Raw genomic sequence first — 18,770 nt, forward strand, 5'->3', positions numbered from 1 at the left:
GATGAGAGGCTTTCCCTTTCTGTTTTGGGAGAATCTATACTCTCAGAGTCGTGATAATGGTATAGTGTTCTGCTGCCAGAGACTCATCTCACTTGAGTTCTAATGGAATCTAATGGAATTGAGCATGCCCAGAAAGTCCCATTCTCTTTACACAATGTCTTCAGCAAGACAGTCCTTTTTTCCTTCATGTTTTTGTGACTCATTCTGCCGCAGCTTGACCATGAGGTGACTGACGGATCCACAGTGAGAAATGTTGTGATCAGCTGGGTTTGCTCGGTTTTGTAGTGTGTGCACAGGAGGTGCAAAAGACTCTCCCACTTGTAACTAGTTACATGCTGACAGTGACAGCAGCCTGGTCTGGGCACACAGTGGTCAAACAGTTGCTCCGTGGTGATTTGAGGTGAGCAAACAGTTCCACCAGCCCGAGAAACTCAACCATATATCCTCCAATATTGGGCAATGGAGACCATCTCCTGCTCCATCTATCTCATATCGTCAATGCATGGAGGCCAAGGATTTCTGTTTTGCGCTTCTCATGTTTTCTCAAAGGATGACTGAAATCATTTGTATAAAACGCATCTGCTTTGTTTGCCGGGCGCGGATGAGTGGCATATCTTACACTTGTTTCAGTGTTTTTTCCTCTGTTCAAGCTCAGTCTGCCTGTTTGTGTGTGTAGGTGGATAAACACCAAAGCAGCAGCTTATCGTCTGTTGTTTCTTAGATATTGTTTATTTTCAGTGGTTTACTGAGTCAGCGACCAGAAAGGTAGCGTCACTCATCCAGTGTGCAAATGTGATTCATTGATGTAACTGTTGTGTACCGTTAGCCATTAACTACCGCTGCTCACATGTTCCAACACCACCTGGATCTACAATGTAGGAAACAGTCAGCGTGGCCTCAAACTATGTACATATGTATCCGTTGGCCTGATTTACACTAGGTCTTGATGTCTGGTGTATTTCAGTTGTACTGTGGTGTCCGTGACCTAATGCCACATGAACATTGTCTGATCTTGTGCTCCCATCCGCAGTCCAGAACTGAATAGAAGCACTCGTGAGGAAAACAAAAAAAAAACGTTTTTTAAGATGTTTTGAGAAGATTGTTGGTGACGCCTCTCACTTTCCCCCAGGAGTCTGCAGACAACAACAATCTTTGTAATCCTTGCTCCACAAAATAAACATTGGGGCAGTGGTTTCTCAACAGAAACTGTTTCTGTGGGATCTTTTCTTTCCCAATGTAATTCTGTCAGCAGCCCTTCAAGTTTAAGTGTTTAAAAAAAAAAAAAAAGCAGCTCTTCATATAACTTCATCTCCAGCAGGGTTTATGAATAACTTTTCCAACCTCCGAGGATTTTAAGAAGCCATCAGAGTACATTTGTAGTTAGCTGCAAAGCTGAATGTACTTTTCAAAGCACTTTATGGATATTTCATTTTGTGGTCTTCTGCAACATGCAGGCAAACCAAATGCACAATTGCACAAGCGTGCAATTTATCATGCTTTAGACACAATCTTGGTAACTCAGGAGCAGAATATGATCTGGTTTGCCTCAAAGTCAAATCAAAATCACACAAATATGTATCTTAAACTTTGCTTTTCAATTAAAGAGCATGCTCTTGGAAAACTAAACAGAACAAACCATAAAATGGTGGAAACCAGAGCAGAACAAGTCACTAAATTACAGCCATCGCATGAGAACCTGCAGAAAGACGTTTCCCACTGAGATTTCTGTCACGTCCTCTAATGATTTTCACCCACCCCAAAAAATAATAATAATACGATTACCAATTAGAGAACAAAAACAAGGAGTTGGGTTTGCAGCCAGATTTATTCAGTCTTTTCAAAACTCGCAGCTCATCAGGCTTCACACAGCGCACTTTTTATTCAAGCCAGAGAGAGAGAGTGAACAAATTAAAGAGAAAATGAGAGATAGTTAGAGTTAGAACAAAGAAACCTTTCTTCCTCTGACAGTGGTACATCTAATAGTGACTGTCTGGGAGAGTTTCATTTTCTATCAGTCCCCGACAAAATATGGACTCTGGATATCTTCTAATTCTCCATTTAACTGTGGCGTTTTTTTCCAGTCTTACCTTCACCTGACCCCAGGCCACCCTGAAAACCATGCACTTAACCTTCAGATCAATACCAATGAATGACATAGTTGATCCTGCAGAAGCAAAGCTGACAACATATTTGGATTTTTAGGTGAAAACTCAGGCAACTCTTGACTTTATTTTACTGAACGATGAGCGGTTTAAACACAGGATGCTCGTAAAGCCTGGAAACTCCTCTATCTTACGTCTGTTGGCTGTTTCTCCTAAGGCTGAGTCATTTTTAATTACCTGTTGACTGTGTTTAATTGCTTAACGGAGCTGATTGCTTATATAATCACGAGCCACACACTCATCTGGGTGCTCTTTTCACACTCATCACGTGTGTCGCAGGTGCCCCAGGGAAATCAGCAAGCATTTGGAGCTGCTAACGAGGCTAATAATCCAGTCAGATAATAAAACACAGTGCGCATCCACTTGACCAGCTTTTGAGACTGCTCAGTTTGCCAAACATATTACTGGAGTGTGAACGTGTGTGTGCAGTGATTACTACTGAAACAAGGCTGCAGCGTCCTATGGTTTGTCACGAACGAGTTAAAGCGCAGCACAAAGTTCTTGAAGAGATTTACAAGAGTTCTTGGAGGTTGAGCACGTGTTGGGTGTGATCATGTGCGGAGTACAGGAATACCATCAAACCTGAGTTTCATCACATTCAGTAACACTAACTGATGGCTGTCGGTGCCTGGCAATTCTGCATCAAAAGGTAGGTATGAATCGAAGCACATGAAAATTACTTGTGGGGTTCTACAGGGCTCCATCCTTGGGCCTCTTTAATTTAACATCTACATGCTCCCTCTGGCTCAGATCATAAAATATACCAACATCTATTATACGTATGCAGATGACACATTGTTCTATATATCAGTGTCAGCGAATGACGACAGCCCATTTTACCTATGGAACAGTGGCGGGTCATGGATTTCAAACCTAGGTCTTCAGTATTGTTCGGTCAAAATCAATCCACCCCTTAGTAACTTTATGTCTATAAAAAATGCGTTATTATACAGAAATGCAGCATAAAGAGTTGTTGCATCACAGTCATGTAGCCAGAATAAATGCCTTTACTTTAGAAACAAACCCAGAGTGCACAACTCTCCTTCGACTGCAGCTACAGCTGCAAAACAACTTCCATAATGACCTCATGAAATTGCTATATTATTTTGAAAAATTGCAACGTTTTATTCACCAAAAATCCAGATTATTTATACACAAAATCCATCTTATTTTCTTTCCTCAATCAGTGGTGACATACTCTTATTCTGGTAGAAGTTTTAATTCACATTAGGGCTGAAATATCCGCTGGACAGAAGCAGTGGACACGGGGATGGTCACAGCTCCCCCATGCTCAGACTTTTGTGCAGAAGGAAGTGAAGGAGATCAGAGGGAGATTTTCCTGTAAAATCATCGATGGCATACATGTCAGTCAGTTCTGTACTTAACCAAGACAAATCCAAAAGTGCTTTGTGGCTCTGAGTTAAGCTGGGGGAGGCTGCATGCGGGGTCTGCGGTTTGACTAGTGGGTGTTGTTGATAGTTAATGGACTACAAAAAGCACATTTATAACACTTTCTCCTATGCCATTGATATAATGTCAAATAGCACAAGGTTTGAACTCAAATCAAAGGAAAAGCGGCCCCATACCAGATTTCACGACCACGAAATCCCCAGATGTTTCGGGAATAGCAGACGCTTTTCTATGCAGCTGCAGCTTAGAAAAGCATCATCGGTAAAAGTATGTATTCTGTCTACACGAGTATCTATCTTTGATACAAAGACCCTCCAATTACATAACATCACAACGATTGCCCAGCATGCTTTTCTGGACAGGGGAGAGGTCGGGTGGGGCTGCCGGTGGACTGAGAGGTCTCCATGCTGCCCGAGTTACGCGTGCACCACAGCTCGCCTCGCGGTGGGGTGGATGCGGTGACGGCCGGGGCCCCGGCGTGTTGCTGGTAACTCGCCAACTGGGGAGCTCGACCCTCGACCAATCAGAGCGTTTGCTCAGCTGCAGGGCTTCATCCGGCTGCAGCAGGAGCAGGCTGCTCACGCTCAGCAGCTAATCGAGGCGCCGCTGCAATGATTGCCCAGCCTTCTTTCCTTGACAGGGGAGGGGTCAGTCTCTGGGTCTGACTCATCCCTCTTCCTCTTTCCCGAGTGCTTCTGAGGCTTTGGAGTCTCGGACATTTGCAGAGTGATGCTCTCTTCTGAAAAACATAATGTTTGTGTTGAAACAATGCTGGTGAAACTTCTCACCTCACACGGCAGATTTAAAGCAGCAACATGAAATAATTCTCATCCAACTGATCAAATCTTGCTTGACATCGGTGGACTTACTAGACGTGCTCTTGCTCGCGGTTTCACCCGAGTTGATTTTCCTCATTTTCTTTGCTGGAGAACTGCTGTCAGGCGTGTCGCAAAGTTTCTCTCCATCAATTTGTTGTACAGAGCTTTCAGAAACACAACAACAAACGGTCAGCTTCTCAAAATATCATGCAGTAAGGAATTTGCCAAAGGGAGAAAGTTCAAAATACCCAGCGTCATCCTCACTGTCCCGTCTTCTTTTTCGTCCTGAGCCTTTGTCCTGTGTGGAAGGACGCTCTCTGACGTGCTGCTCAGAGCTGCTGCTGCACCAGGGAGCAACTTCTTCCTCATCAGCACGCCAATTGGGACAGATGTTCATGAGTTCGATGGACCTTTGTAGACTGGAGGAGGACAGTCAATCATTAAGTTGAACAACTTTGTCTGTGTGCCGGCTGATGAAGCACCAAACATCTGAGAGCCTCTTACTAGTTGTCGTATCTGTCCAGGTGGCTGAGCGTCAAGAACGGATGCTGGAGGATGCTTGAGGGCGTGATTCTCTGGTGAGGGTCCGTGTTGAGCATCTGGCTGATCAAGTCAACAAAGCACGCTCGGTCACGCTCTTCAGCCGGGACATCTTCAAGTGGAGTTCCTTCAGGAACCTTGTGGGTACAGAAGAAAACATAAAGAAGTCAGAAAACACATAAACCTGTATGTTGAAATCATAAAAACAGGTGTCTTCCAGGAGATTTTACTCACCTTCAAAAGCTCTTTCAAAGTTTTGATGGGACATGGCTCGCATTTGGTCCCATCTGTCGACTGAAGAGAGGAAAGATTTTATTCAGTCGGCACGTAGATGATGGTAGTTCGAAGAAAAGAAACAATCTACTTTGATCCAACACTGTTTAAACTGAAACCATGAATCATACCTTCGGAGACCAAGTTCTGGTCTGGTCAGGTGAAGATATGCTGTCGAAATACTTTGTGGTGTGACGTCCAGAGTTCATCACGGTGTCCGGGACCTTCCCAAGAAGAGAAACTATGTTTCTTATCTGTTGGCAAAGCACAATGTTGCATTACACGTTCAAACAAACCCATAGTAGTTCTGAAGTTGTCCTTAAGTACTATAAATCAGTGTGTACCGTACACTGCAACTCTGAGTCAAAGAAGATAAAATGATTCTTTTCTATCAGTATTAAATGTAATACTTACAAGGTCAGCTTCACTTTCACCCTCTATCAGAACCTCCCCTATTAGCATTTCTACTGCGACGCAGCCCAATGCCCAGATGTCAATGGCGTGGGAAAAGGGGGCTCCCAGCAGCATTTCCGGAGATCTGGGGAGGACACAAATGCACTTTAGTCACGATGGCTTGGTCACACATGAGCTTGTCTAAAAAAAACTGAGATGTCAGCACAGTTGTTCCACATCCACGGAACAGAGTTTGGGTAATTACGTGTACGGAAGAGTTCCGGTTACGCCACCGGTCTTCCTCTCCGGGTCATTAAAAGCCAAGCCAAAGTCAATCAGTTTGACTCTGAGTGGCTCCTGATCATGGTCGACGAGCATGATGTTTTCCGGCTTGATGTCGGAGTGAATGAGCCCGATGCACTTGAGGAAATAAAGAGCTTCGGCCATCTGAGACAAAGCAGAGAACAACACTGAAAATCAAACAATTGAAGAGACAGCGAAACAAACTGTGTCATGATGTCTCAGCTTGAATTTTCAGTAAACCAACTCATTGAAAGAGATACAGAGCAGCCCACACATAAAGAAGATAAGAAAGTCAAACCTGTTGCATGATTGGGCGAATCTCCATCAAACTGAGAGGAATGTCCTCCCTGTAATCCTCCATGTAATTATAGATGTCCATGTCTAGCCTCTCGAACTCCAGGCAAAAACGTTTACTGGACATGAAGCAGCCAGAGTAATTGACAATGTTGAACTCCCGAGAGCCCAAACCTGTCATCATGTTCAGGAACTTGGCCTGGAATCACAGCAGACCATAGAAAATCTCGCGTCATGCACAGTGTTTTTGAATTGATGCTATACAAGTGAAATGACTGTTCTTCTATGGCACCTCATCCTTAGACGCAGTGATGGATTCTTCATCTTCAATGATTTTCAGGGCTACCAAGTTGGTGGATTGGTTCTTTGTGCAAAGGGCGACCTTCCCAAAGCTCCCACTGCCCAGGATCTCTGTCACCTGATAGTCACCGGTGGGTGAGGAAATCGTGTCTCCAAGCATTGTTCTGAATTATACTAGAAGAAGTTCATTAGGACTGTTTAACATCACATCCTGTGTTTAATGATTCTGAAATCTGGACTCGTCCAGTGACTGCTGTGAAGCAGCAGGACACTCACGTCAATTAATGGGGTGAGGATCCACCAAGGAAATAGAAGATTCTTGAAGGAGCAGAGGCAAAGCAATCACAATGAACAGTACTTCTCACAAAGCAACCAGTCAAGTGGATTAAAACACAGCACCAAGAACAAAACCACAGTTTGCAGAGCATTGGCACTCAAGTCACTATTTAAGCTCAGTAATGCTGGTGGATGACCTCACAAAGCCAGAGGGATCTTCAAAGGAAGACCTCACGAAACATACCATTCATAGGGAGAAAAAGATCAAAGGGCACTCTCTCTGTTGAAGATTAAAAGAAATATATGAATTGAATGTTTTACTTACTATCTCAATAAAAGGACACAATATATGTATGTAAATGAAATGTTGAACAATAATCGTAAATCACAAAGATCCCAAAATGTACGTCCTATAGCCAAGTAGCTAACATTTAGGCCACATCCACACGAGCCATAAAGATCTTTTTTTTCTCACCGGGGTTTAAAAAAAACCCGACTTCCATTCACTCGTCACTATGAGCAAAGCTCAACACAAGGCTTCAGGGCATGTAGCACACATGCCAGGCCTTTAGGGGCAGTGTGTCTCACCAAACACACCAAAAACGCAGAAGAAGACATGGAGCACATAGAAATTTAGAAGTAGACTACTGCTCATAAACATGCTTATTACGCTATGTTTTATAGGTCCATGGCCCCTCTCCTCCAGCTGTTAGCATAGCTTCTGAACCTCAAACAGAACTTAAAATATCACTTACCCTGACCTCCATCAGCCATTTCTTTTCTACCACACTTAAGACTATTTGCCCGTTCTTACATTTTTCTATTAACACCTCAAAGATAATAAAACTGGTGCTTGCTCGCAAACAATACTTTGTTCAACAAAAACATCCAAGAAAAAATCTGTAAACTTCCAAAACCGACATTGGAAAAAACCCCAAACATTAGCTTTGTTTTTGGTGTTTGTTCCTCAGTACGAGCTTAAATTATTAGTTTAGTTGTTAGGGTATCTAATTATCACAGCGTTTAATGCTCATTATGGCACCTCAGGATGTCAGAAACTCAGAGATGAAGCTGAACTGTAGGAACAATGTGTAGGCGTGAATTAATCAGAGCTCAAAGCACAGTTTCTTTATCTATAGCACAGGGGAGAACTTGTTAGTGGTCGTATCCTAAATATAGGCTTATTAAAGAAGCACGGATGATAAAATCTGTAGTTTTTGTTTTTTTTTTTATCTGAGAAGATTATTATATCAAACCCAATATTATATTATTGGGGGGGAAAAATCGTTAAACTTACATTTTCTTTTAATAATGATTAAGAGCCAACTTAAGAAAATAAAAGCACTCAATAATTGGTAGGGAAGCAGGTTGTTTCTCAAAGAGGGCACGACAACAGCAATTGAAAATAAAAAAAAAATGTGCAGATGCAACTTTCCACTTCGTAGCCTTCAGAGGTAAAATGTAAATTATATCACTGATTATGGTGCAGTAATTTCTTTTTTTTTTTTTTCAGTCACACACTTTAGTTGAATGAAGATAATTGCGATGGATTTGAAATGTTTTGATGCTGAGTTTAACTTGATATCTCTGCTGCAGGGAAATACAAATTACATTTTGAAACTTCTCTGGGGTCCTGGAGATGTTAGAAGTTTCTTGATCATCTACTTTCTGTGAATTGTTCCCTGATCTATCTCCTTGAAGCTGACAATTGAGCCCCATTTCTATCAAATGCCAAGTCATGTGTGAAATTGTCTCAATCAGTGGGTTTCTAGACACCCGGAGGGCTGCAGGCAAGAATTCCAACATGCCAATGTTATTGACTGATGTGCAACTTCTCTTGTGGCCCCTTCCACAAAAACACTCCAAAAACTTTTATAAGGAATATAAGGAACTACTTCTTGCTCCATGTGCTTCTTCTCTCCACAGAGCGTATACTGGATATACCTCGATAAAGATGCTTGGTCACTAAGGCTGTGCGTCTTCACTAGGGATGGGAATCGAAAACCGGTTCTGACTGAGAACCAGTTCCAATTGATCAATTCCATCGGAATCATACACCTTATATGTGTTCGATTCTTCTTAACGATTCATTTCCCAGCACGACGTAAAGTCGCGTTGCATGACGTCACACACTCTGCGACGCAGACCTCCTTCAACCAGGAGGAAACATGGAGAGGAAGAAGGTCTAAAGGGGGAGACGATAAACGACTAAATAGTACGATACGTTAATAAATGTTCCACTCATCACGTCCTGAATCCACAGAGTCCACAGTCTCTCGCCTCACAGCCAGAAGGTCCCAGTTAAAAAAAAAAAAAAAGTCTCGGTTCAAATCCCGGCAGGAGCCTTTCTGTGTGGAGTTTTCATGTTCTCTCTCTCTCTGTGTGTGCTGGTTCTCCTCCGGTGCTCCGGTTTACTCCGACAGTCAAAACAACCTGCACCATGACTCCCTGAGCTCCACCCTCGGCCTCCATCACCTCCCCAGAGCGCTGCGCTGTGTGGCTGCTGAAGACGGTCCATTTGGTGAAGAAATGTCCTGTCTGAGGACTAATGAGGGACTTTTAATAAATTAACTCTGCCGTCAATCTGTCCCGTGTTGTGAAAGTCTGCTCCAACCAGCCGACAGCGTAGACATATGCTACTAGATCTTTACTACGTATATGTGTGAGCCTCTAAATTTTCACACCATACAGCAGTAAACGATCTACTAGAGTATGTCTACTGTGTAGACTTACACAATCTAGTAGAGGATAACTATACTTTTTGTCTATGTATTAGATCATTCTGGGTTGAATATCCCCTCAAAAAAAGCACCAGCACAATATGAAAACACAGGATTCCCTGTAGACCGAGAGAACGAGTTCCTCCTCGTAAGATTTTTCCGATTCCATTTTCGATTCTGTTTAACGATTCAATTCTTTATCAATTTTTTTTATTTTTTAACAGGAGAATTTACAGGTAGATTACTAGGGGGTGCAATTTATAAGATTTGATCAATTCTTCTAATGATTCCTGAGTATTTTTTCGAGGGGAAAAAAAGTACTTTTACACAATCTTCTCCACCAAAAGCAAGAAATAAATTTTTTCCAAACATGAAACTTGTATTATAATTTTTCCCTTAAAAAAGAACAGTCAAATGTGTGTTTGCCTCCATTGGAATCCCCACTGGAATTTACACTTTTTCAAATTTTGCGCCGTTGACAAGTTAAGCCTCTCTGGGAGGTCGGAGACTGGATTCAGGACGCGGTGAGAGGAACATGTATTAACGTATCGTATTATTTTGTCGTTTATTGTCTCCTAATTCCTCCATGTTTTCTCCTGGTTGAAGGAGGTCTGCGTCGCAGAGTGTTTGACGTAATGCAACGTACCACAACGCGACTTGACGTCGCGCTGGGAAATGAATCGTTAAGAAGAATCGAACACATATAAGGTGTACGATTCCGATGGAAGTGATCAGTTGCAACCGGTTCTCAGTCAGAAGCGGTTTTCGATTCCCATCCCCCCTCGCCATGTCGCTCAGACTTCAACTTGCCCCGATGCAGGTCCACATCTTAGACGGAGACTCAACAGAGAGCATGCGAGTAATTAATGGAAAACAATTTGAGGTGTAATTCAACAGAAAGGACGACGTGTGGGAGGGAAATCGAAGAGCCGTTTCTTTTGCTCCAAACACCGGAGAGGACTTGAATGAAGAGATAGAAAAGTTTCATATCGAGACTTTATTAGGAGAACAAAGGAAGCGCTCACAGATCGAGCGTCTGCTGATGTGACCGCTGAAGCTATTGGACACGCCGCTTCCAAAATATTGAATGCACACAGCTGAATTATTTATTTATTTTCTTAATTAAAATTCAAATTGACTAAAGATCAGAGTGAAAAGAAATCAGAAAATACCATGGCGAGCAGTGATGATGGCGCTGATGTGAGCCTGACAGAGACTGATAACACGACCTGCTGGGGAGGCTCTGGGCCAAAGCAATGAAAGTGAGGGGCTGGAGGGGCAAACCCACCGAGAAGAGCCTCTTCCATGGCCGTCGTTTGCTCTCCGCTCATCCATCACCGAGAACTGTGCAGGTTACATTATGAAGAAAGTCATTACCGCGTGGCCCTCGCCACGTGCCTGAGAGGCAGCACAGATTAGATTGGAGATGGTGGAGGAGCTCCTCCAGATGTTGAGCTCTGATTCAATAACACACGGCCTTTATCAGCATCGCGCCCGAGGAATATGTATACGGGCTTTTTATTTCTGCACGAGTGTGTAAAGACAAAGTGGAGTGTGTGACACTGCCTTCAGAGCCCGAGAACAAATCCAGTCCAGGATGCGGGGATTATCATTAGAAACCATTTGAGGGAAGAAACCTCTTGAGCTGCATGTCTGAGGCACAGTGCAAGACTTGTGCGGTGCTCTGACTGCGCCATCTAGTGGTGCAACAGCCTCCTCATCCCTCTCGTGGCTTCAGGAAGAAGCTGTTTTATATTCAAGGTTGGATTAAAACCATCAAATCTCAAAGGAGGATTTCCAGTGTACGAGTGCAGCAATAACATTTCTGTGACTTCCAATGTATGTCAGTGCTTCCAAAGTAAAAGTCTGGGGCACGACACACATCATAGCGTCCCTGAAGTCTCTGAGGCTGTCAAAATTTGATTTGTGTGTTTGGCTTTGGGTTCTTTTCCAAGCAGTTATACTCATTTAACATTTCACTGTAGGGTTTTGGGTATTTAATCTGTGATTGCAACGTCTTAAATTCTTTCCACAGTTTGAAAGTAGAAATGAGCTCCCATCAGACAAAGAAAACAATACATGTTGGAGCTAATAGGCGATCCAGACGAGAGAGAAAAACAAACATCCAATCATTACTGAAATCACAAAGAAGCTTATTAAACGGATCGTGGAAAAACTGTTTATATAAAAGTGAACTTCAGTTCAGTTCGGACACCTGTTTTTCTCAGATGGTCCAGGATAGTACAACATTTGAATAATGAGCTTTGAATAATCAAATCAATATATTCAAATATGTTCTGAATAATTTATTTTTGTTGTTTTTTAACATTAAAAAAATGTATATACATAATAATACCATAATACCACCTGGAGCTGGACATCTGTTGTGCGCTTTAAAACGTTCCCTCAAGCAAAAGAGAAAGTAGCTCACACGCTGATGGTAAATAAAAGAGCTTTCAGAATAAAGCACATGCTCAACAATACATTTACGCCCACGTTCATTGATCGGCTAAAACACGGACGTGCAGTAAAGAAGCTCATTAATTTTTCAGTCTTATAGATCCGTAGATCATCTCGGCGACACGGCGCCCTCGGGCAGCTTCAGTAAGTCCAGCTGAGCTGGTGAGAAACCAGCGGCTGTGGTTTTGTGCGAGGTGCTCCCAAGAGGAGACGAGGACAAGCGTTGTCTTGTGTTTTTTTTTTCCGGGCTCACAGATGTAATAATGATGTAACCAGTTGACAGTCAGACTGTTCACGCTCGGTGGCTGTGGATGCTGCGGTTGCTATAGCAACACCGCGACGGCAGAGGTGCTGATGGCTTTAGGACTCAGCCTCCCTCCAACGCTAAGCTAAACTAATAGCGTCATTTGTAGTGCGGGTGGAGTGGTTAGAAGGCCACGCCTCTGAGCTGTGCTGGCTTTTCTTTTTGGAGTTTGCATGTTTTCCCCCGCGCCTATGAATGTGAGTGTGTGACTCCTGCGATGGACCAACAGCCTGTGGAGTGAGCATGACGCTGGAAGATGGACGGATATTTGCAGTGTCGAGGTCAAATTCATGAAAATTCATCCTGTTTATGGAAACAAATGATCGGTTGGCGAAATGCCACATGAGTCAAATAAATGTCACCGTTCTCTCCGTCTGTTCCAAGATAGCCGCCATCGTTTTTTTTTGGTTTTTTTCAAGGAAATGTCAACAAACTCAGCCAGCATTAGCATTAATGTCAATCTTTTTCCGTCTTATTCTGGTTTTCTGAGAGCCTTAGGTAAGTGATAGGTAAGACAGAACGAGGAAAAAGTTCTGCCGGCTGAGAAAAGTCGACAGTGGAACAGGAAGAGTCACAAAAATAAAAAAGTCATTCTCGTCTTACTTCTCTGGTCTATACTTAAGTTGTCACCAAACACAAGGTTGTGCATTTTGATATACACTCTGATTCCAGCCGAGCTGGACGGTGTAAACACTGTAAGCACATGTGGATAACTTACCTGCCACTTATTAAAATGTGTCGACAAGCCGAAAACTAACCACAGTCATTTGTTGCTCAAAAAGGATGAGAGGAATCCGAACACAACAGGTGATGTACAGGTGGAATTATTGTGCCAAATCTGAAACAATCAAGATGCTCGCATTACAAAAAACCCAAAATACATGTGCTTACAATGAAGTTTGTACATGTGCTTCCTTCACTGCAACAAAGCAGACGCTTCCCCAACTCGTTGAGCTCCAGCATGCACACACACGACTTGGAATATTCATGAGGGCTTTTTAAATGCCCGCCAACCCGCATATATGACAAGACAGTAGTTTATTTATTCTGAAATAGAACAGAAGCGTAATGACAAATACTGGTGTGTGCCTCCCTGCCTGCATGTCCTAATCGCTATGTTGTAATTTTCATTCTAAATACAACTGAATTGAATTGCGTTACTGCATGATTTGACTGTTATCAGTTTACAATTACAAATTCAGGAGGGGAAAAAAACAAAACAGGAAGAAGTGAGGAAGATTATTTAAACAATAAAGGGTCACAGATACGCACCAGAATGACCATATATCTTTTTTTTCATCAAAAAACTGTGGCGTCTATTAAAACTTCTATAAAGAAACTCCGCCAATACTTTTCCTATCAATCGCATAAACTTGAAATCATCCTCCCGACATCTGGCAGCAGCGCTCCTTTGTTTGTTTGGTTAGTTGGTTTAACAAAAAGTGAGTCCCTGAACTAACAAAACTCTCTCTCCGGCTGAATGATCACCTCCTCTCCGACACCTGTTGTCATTATCTCCAGCTTACCGACAACAAACACTCAGACAAAAGAGGCAGATGGGCTCAATTCATGACAAATCACCGCTGTTCGCACAATGAATCAAACTTCGACATGGAAACAACAGCGTAACGGGCGTGACGAGACGTTCCCCGTGTTCTCTCTGGCAGTGAGACTCCCCCCAGTTGGGCCGGCGACTTGCGGTATGAGGAAGTTAAAGAGATTATTTTCTCCGTACTTGAGGAAACACGGCTGCCTGCTATCGCACACTTTCTCCTCTCCGATTCGCATCCCGACCCATTAATTCAAGCCGGGAAATTCGCATGTCGGCGAGCCCGTTTAATCTGAAGGTCATCCCATCCATCTGCAGCTTAAAGCCTTCACATGCTCTACATATCCTCACCCAGGTCCTAATCCGGCATCACGCAGAGTCTCCCGCCTACTGGAGTGTGTCTTTACCCGCCGACCCCACAGGCCTGATTGAATATGGATTCAATTACAGTTCCCTATATCATCATTACTATAGCTGCCCTCAAGGACAGATGAGTTCAGATATTCAAATCGTAAGCTGGGCTTATACATTAACATGCTGAAATTCCTTCCTGATGTACACCGACTATGTAATGAAACCAAACTCCACTTCCTAAACAATTAGCAGGTTGTGTGTCCTGATTCTAACTGTGTCATGGAATTAAAATCCACGTTATCAGATTTACGCTGCGGTGAGTTAAAGGGCAGTAGTGGCCGGGGAGATTAGAGAAACCAGCTTGTGATGGGAAGTTCCACATGTTGTCATAAGCGTTGACGGCAAAGATGCAGAAATGATTAACGACCAGAGCGACCTCCCGGACTGCAGAGGTGCAAAAGCTTGTTTGATCTTGATTTTCAGTATGAATACAGACCTCGCAGTCCATCTGAGTGTTTTTTGGGGGGGGGTTGCACCCCGGAGGTGTCAGAAGAGTCACCACAGGGACAACGTCGCTTTTTTGATCCTTCGATGTCGGCTCTTCCTACCACCGTCGAGCAGAATTCAAATGGTTGGTCTCCGGTAGCAGGTCGATGAGGAGAGACCTCTGCGATGGGACTGGTGTGCAGCCGGATGATGGATGCCCCTTTCCCACCAACATTGGATTCAATGTTTTTTCGCCCCAAATCCAGCTTTTTCCTTGCTTTTAATCCATTTGAATATTGGATGATGGGAGCTGCGTTCAGAATCTGCTGTGTCTGTGTGAGCTGGACGGGCTCCACAGACACAGGTCATTCCAGTGAATTTTGCATAATGTGACTCCTTTCAGCTGCATCTTTTACCTCATGAATTGCAAAATCTCATTCTAAGCAAGTGACTATCTCTTGTAAACTATTATTAAAAAGTAATTTACCATGAATTAACTTCCTCCATGCTGTTTGTTTTTGGGGTTTTTTTCTGAACTGGAACTGTTTCTATCTGTTCTTCATATGCATTTTATGTTGTTTGTAACTGAGAAAATTCTATTTCACCTCAGCCAACACGTTCTTTTATTGTGTCGCCGCCTGCGTTCGCTGTTCGAATGTGAGCATCCTTTGAAAATGAGCGGTAACTCGCCTTTTTTCTTTAGTGTTGAAACATAATTGTTTTGCATTAGCGCGGCCCGCACACTTTTCGGCTACGGCCACAATAGGAGCGTAATTGAAAATGTCTGTTTGGCACATGGAGCTGTAATGAAACGTTCAAGTCCCTCGGCGGATTTATTTACGGCGCTTTGAAGGCTGTGGGGTCATTAAACTGTAAATCATTTTACAGCTCACAGGCAGCAATCTGCAGCTTTTAATCTCTCTGCAGAACTGTACTCTGTTCACTGTTCTTGTGCTATCAACAGGTTCCCCGCACATTTTGCCTGATGGGACCATTTTTGAAAAATGTAGATTTGATATGATTGACTGGTGATTTGTCAGGCATCATGTATTCACCGTGGGAAAATATGATGAGTGTGCCGCCCATTATACACCAGACATCATACAGAGAAACTTTTATTTTCACAAATTGTTTATAATAATCAGACTATAAAGCCAAATATTATTATGATATGGGCTCAGATATTCCATTACACCACTAGCAAGTACATTATGACACTTTATTACATTTAAAATGACCATATTTATGACATTGAGGTAAAATCAGCCTTTAGCACAGTTACAGAGAACTTGACGTTCATCTTTAACCTAACATTCGCCTGTATTGTTTTTCTAGTGCTTTAGTTATTTTTCCTTTACCTTCTACTTTTCACATTTTTCCAGTGTTTGTGAAATATATTCAGCCACCGAAGATTCTTGTTTTGTTTTTCCCTGCTGATTTGTGTGAGTTCCCCGATCTCTTTATACAATTGCCCGATTAAAAAGTCATTATATGCACTTTCATTTTATGATTTCCACTTGTTTCTTTTTTTTTACAAAACCTTTTTGCTTTAATTATTGACCTCTATATCAATAAAAATTGGGACGTGATTGCACCATGAATCAGAATTAGAATCACTTTATTTCCTGGTACCATGAAAAAAAAACCCACACATTTCACTGGACTGGGACATTTTTTTGGGTGAAAAACACGAAGTAAATAGAAGATCAGAAGTGTAAAGGAGGTCGTTTGTGCACATTTGTGATTATTTGGTTTATAAATACGTACATGTCGAGGTCCAGAGTGGAATCACCCAGAATGGAATTCCATTACTCATATATCAATATGTCTGTAAATTGGTAGAAAGAAGCAAAACTTATTTATTCCTACACGGCCTCCCCAATATTCAATCATCACATTTCAGAATTATCCTGACTATATATATTATTGTTTAGCACTTCTTTCTCTAATCTTTGCATTTATTTGCTGATTATTTTGCCACTATTTTCTTGGGGGAGACCCCCAGGTGGCGCTGTCCGGCTCATTCTGTTATTTTCCCCTCATTGACACAAATATAATTAGCAGAGTTAATGATCAAAGTAGAAGTAGTCAAACCCCATTACTGCAAAGTGAATCACTCAATAAGTTATGGGAGATTTTAGAAGTAGGATCCACGATGCAGAATACGGGCAGAATAAGATGTGACACTTCATTAATTAGGTGAATAACAATCCGAGAAAATAGACTTTATAATAAGTTAGAAAGAAAATCCAAACTTCAACCGATATCCAGAGGGAAGAAGAAGGAGCGCTCACAGGAACTAACATGAACTGTGGAGACTGGAGATATGGACGTCCACACAGCCGGTGAAGATAACCAGGCACAGCTGGCAGCAATCAGGAGGGAAAAAAATTATACAGTGAGGGGCTGCAGAGGGCATGAAGGAGGGGTGATAAGACACAAACATGGACAACCACGCATGGACTTTAAATAGAAACTGAAAACAGAACAACGTGTAACACAAGGATATCCGGATCCTGGAGGGAAAAACAAGTTAAAAGAAGGTAAAATAAAACTTAAAAACCGGGGCCATAACAGGATAACTGCGCATACCGAGGCCTCATTAACTAACATTTTAAACCGTCCCTGCAGGTACCTGCTGAATATTATCTGGCTGCTGCTGTAATTAGGACTCTTTTTAATCCCTCCTCACCTCTTTGTAACGGCTTTCCCTCTGTGATCTGATGTGTATCTGTGTGTTTTCATTTATGCTTTTCAACATAAAGTACGGAATCTACCCATTTACTCGGATGTACTCAAGTACATGCTACATACTGCACGGGTCAAGAAAAATGCATTGATTGCTGTTCTGCCGTGACCTTTTGCAATGGCTGCAAGTGTTTCTTTTCTTAAGTTTGATGTAACTGGCATTCAAACTGGAGAGTGAAAAGATCCTGGGTGGATTTCAGAGCTCTAAAACAAGACAAACTGACTTCAGAAGCTACAATTTCTGGCAAAAATATCACATCACGATGTCAGTCATGGTTGTCAGCGGCTAAAACTGAGTTGATTGGAGAGAATTGTTGCTTCTGTTTAGATTGTCGTGAGGCAGGTGAAGTTTTACCACACGGATGTTTTTACCCTACTATGTGTCGTCGCCATACTAATCCAGCAGACGCCATGTGAGGACGTTTCACGAATACCTGTGGGAGACGACGAAAAAAAAGTTTTATAAAGTGGCGCCCGACATTATCTTGACTAATTAGTGTTCAAGTAGATATTATGAACGAAAGAAATATTCCAGCTTCTGAAAGAGCCGGTGTGTTTCTCATGGTTTCCCCATGAACGGTTAAAGCACCAGCAAATATTAGTCGTTAGATTTAACCTTCAGTTTCGGTTTTGAAGTAGCCCATCCAGAATATTTCTTTAGCGACGGGTTGAAAGCGTCCATAAACAACCACTTTGCTGTTTTCTTGCGTGTTTCGTCAGGGCTAAAAATACAATTCTCGCTTTACCAAACAAAAGAACCCAACGTATTTACGGCAATGCAGTTGTTTAAATAAAAATAGTAGCGCTAACTTAAATAAGTTAGATTGCACATGTGATTGGTTTGAGTTGGGCAAACATCAATTATATGGCGTTTGCATAAAATATACTACAATATAAGTGTATTGGTTAGAAATGTTGGCCAAAAACTCCATGTCGGACGTGGCGTGACCTCCTGAGCCCCGGGAGTCGCCGCACAGACATTCGCCCAGTAATGAATGTGGATCGGCCTCGGCACACCTCCACGTAGCACAGCTCCCCTTCCTCAGCGGCGGCGCTCCGCTAATTAGAGCCATTGTTACCCGCTTTAATTGGCTCTGCCGGCAGCAGCAGTCTCGGGAGTCGCCGGATGCTCGTGGAGGTAATTGCGTAGGAGAGCGAGAGAAGAGAGAGTTGACGATGCGCCCTGGCAAAACTTGCCAGGAAAAACAAGACTGCGGAGGCACAATAATGAGCTTCCTATCTTTTTTTTTTTTTTCAATTACAAAAAAAAAAAAAAAGAACTGAATGGGGACCGTAATGAAGAATTAGTGCAAAAAAGGTGTTTACCTCAGTAAAATCATAAAACGAATGGAAATAAGTTCCCGCACTCCGCGGGGAGCG

The 18,770-nt window shown here is 42.5% G+C and overlaps 1 protein-coding gene across 1 annotated transcript; it reads right to left on the bottom strand.

Moving 5' to 3' along the window:
* Window positions 1-4,893: 4,893 nt before the first annotated feature.
* On the bottom strand, window positions 4,894-6,653 carry LOC308124332 (homeodomain-interacting protein kinase 2-like; the record flags this gene model as incomplete). The annotated part of the gene is made up of 7 exons (XM_080487251.1): window positions 4,894-5,067; window positions 5,165-5,224; window positions 5,335-5,457; window positions 5,618-5,741; window positions 5,862-6,043; window positions 6,198-6,392; window positions 6,486-6,653. The coding sequence occupies 7 exons, from the start codon at window positions 6,651-6,653 to the stop codon at window positions 4,894-4,896; spliced, it is 1,026 nt and encodes a 341-aa protein (XP_080343377.1).
* Between the last annotated feature and the right edge of the window lie 12,117 nt (window positions 6,654-18,770).

The sequence above is a fragment of the Lipophrys pholis genome, assembly GCF_963383615.2.
Source record: "Lipophrys pholis genome assembly, chromosome: 19".
NCBI lineage: Eukaryota > Metazoa > Chordata > Actinopteri > Blenniiformes > Blenniidae > Lipophrys > Lipophrys pholis.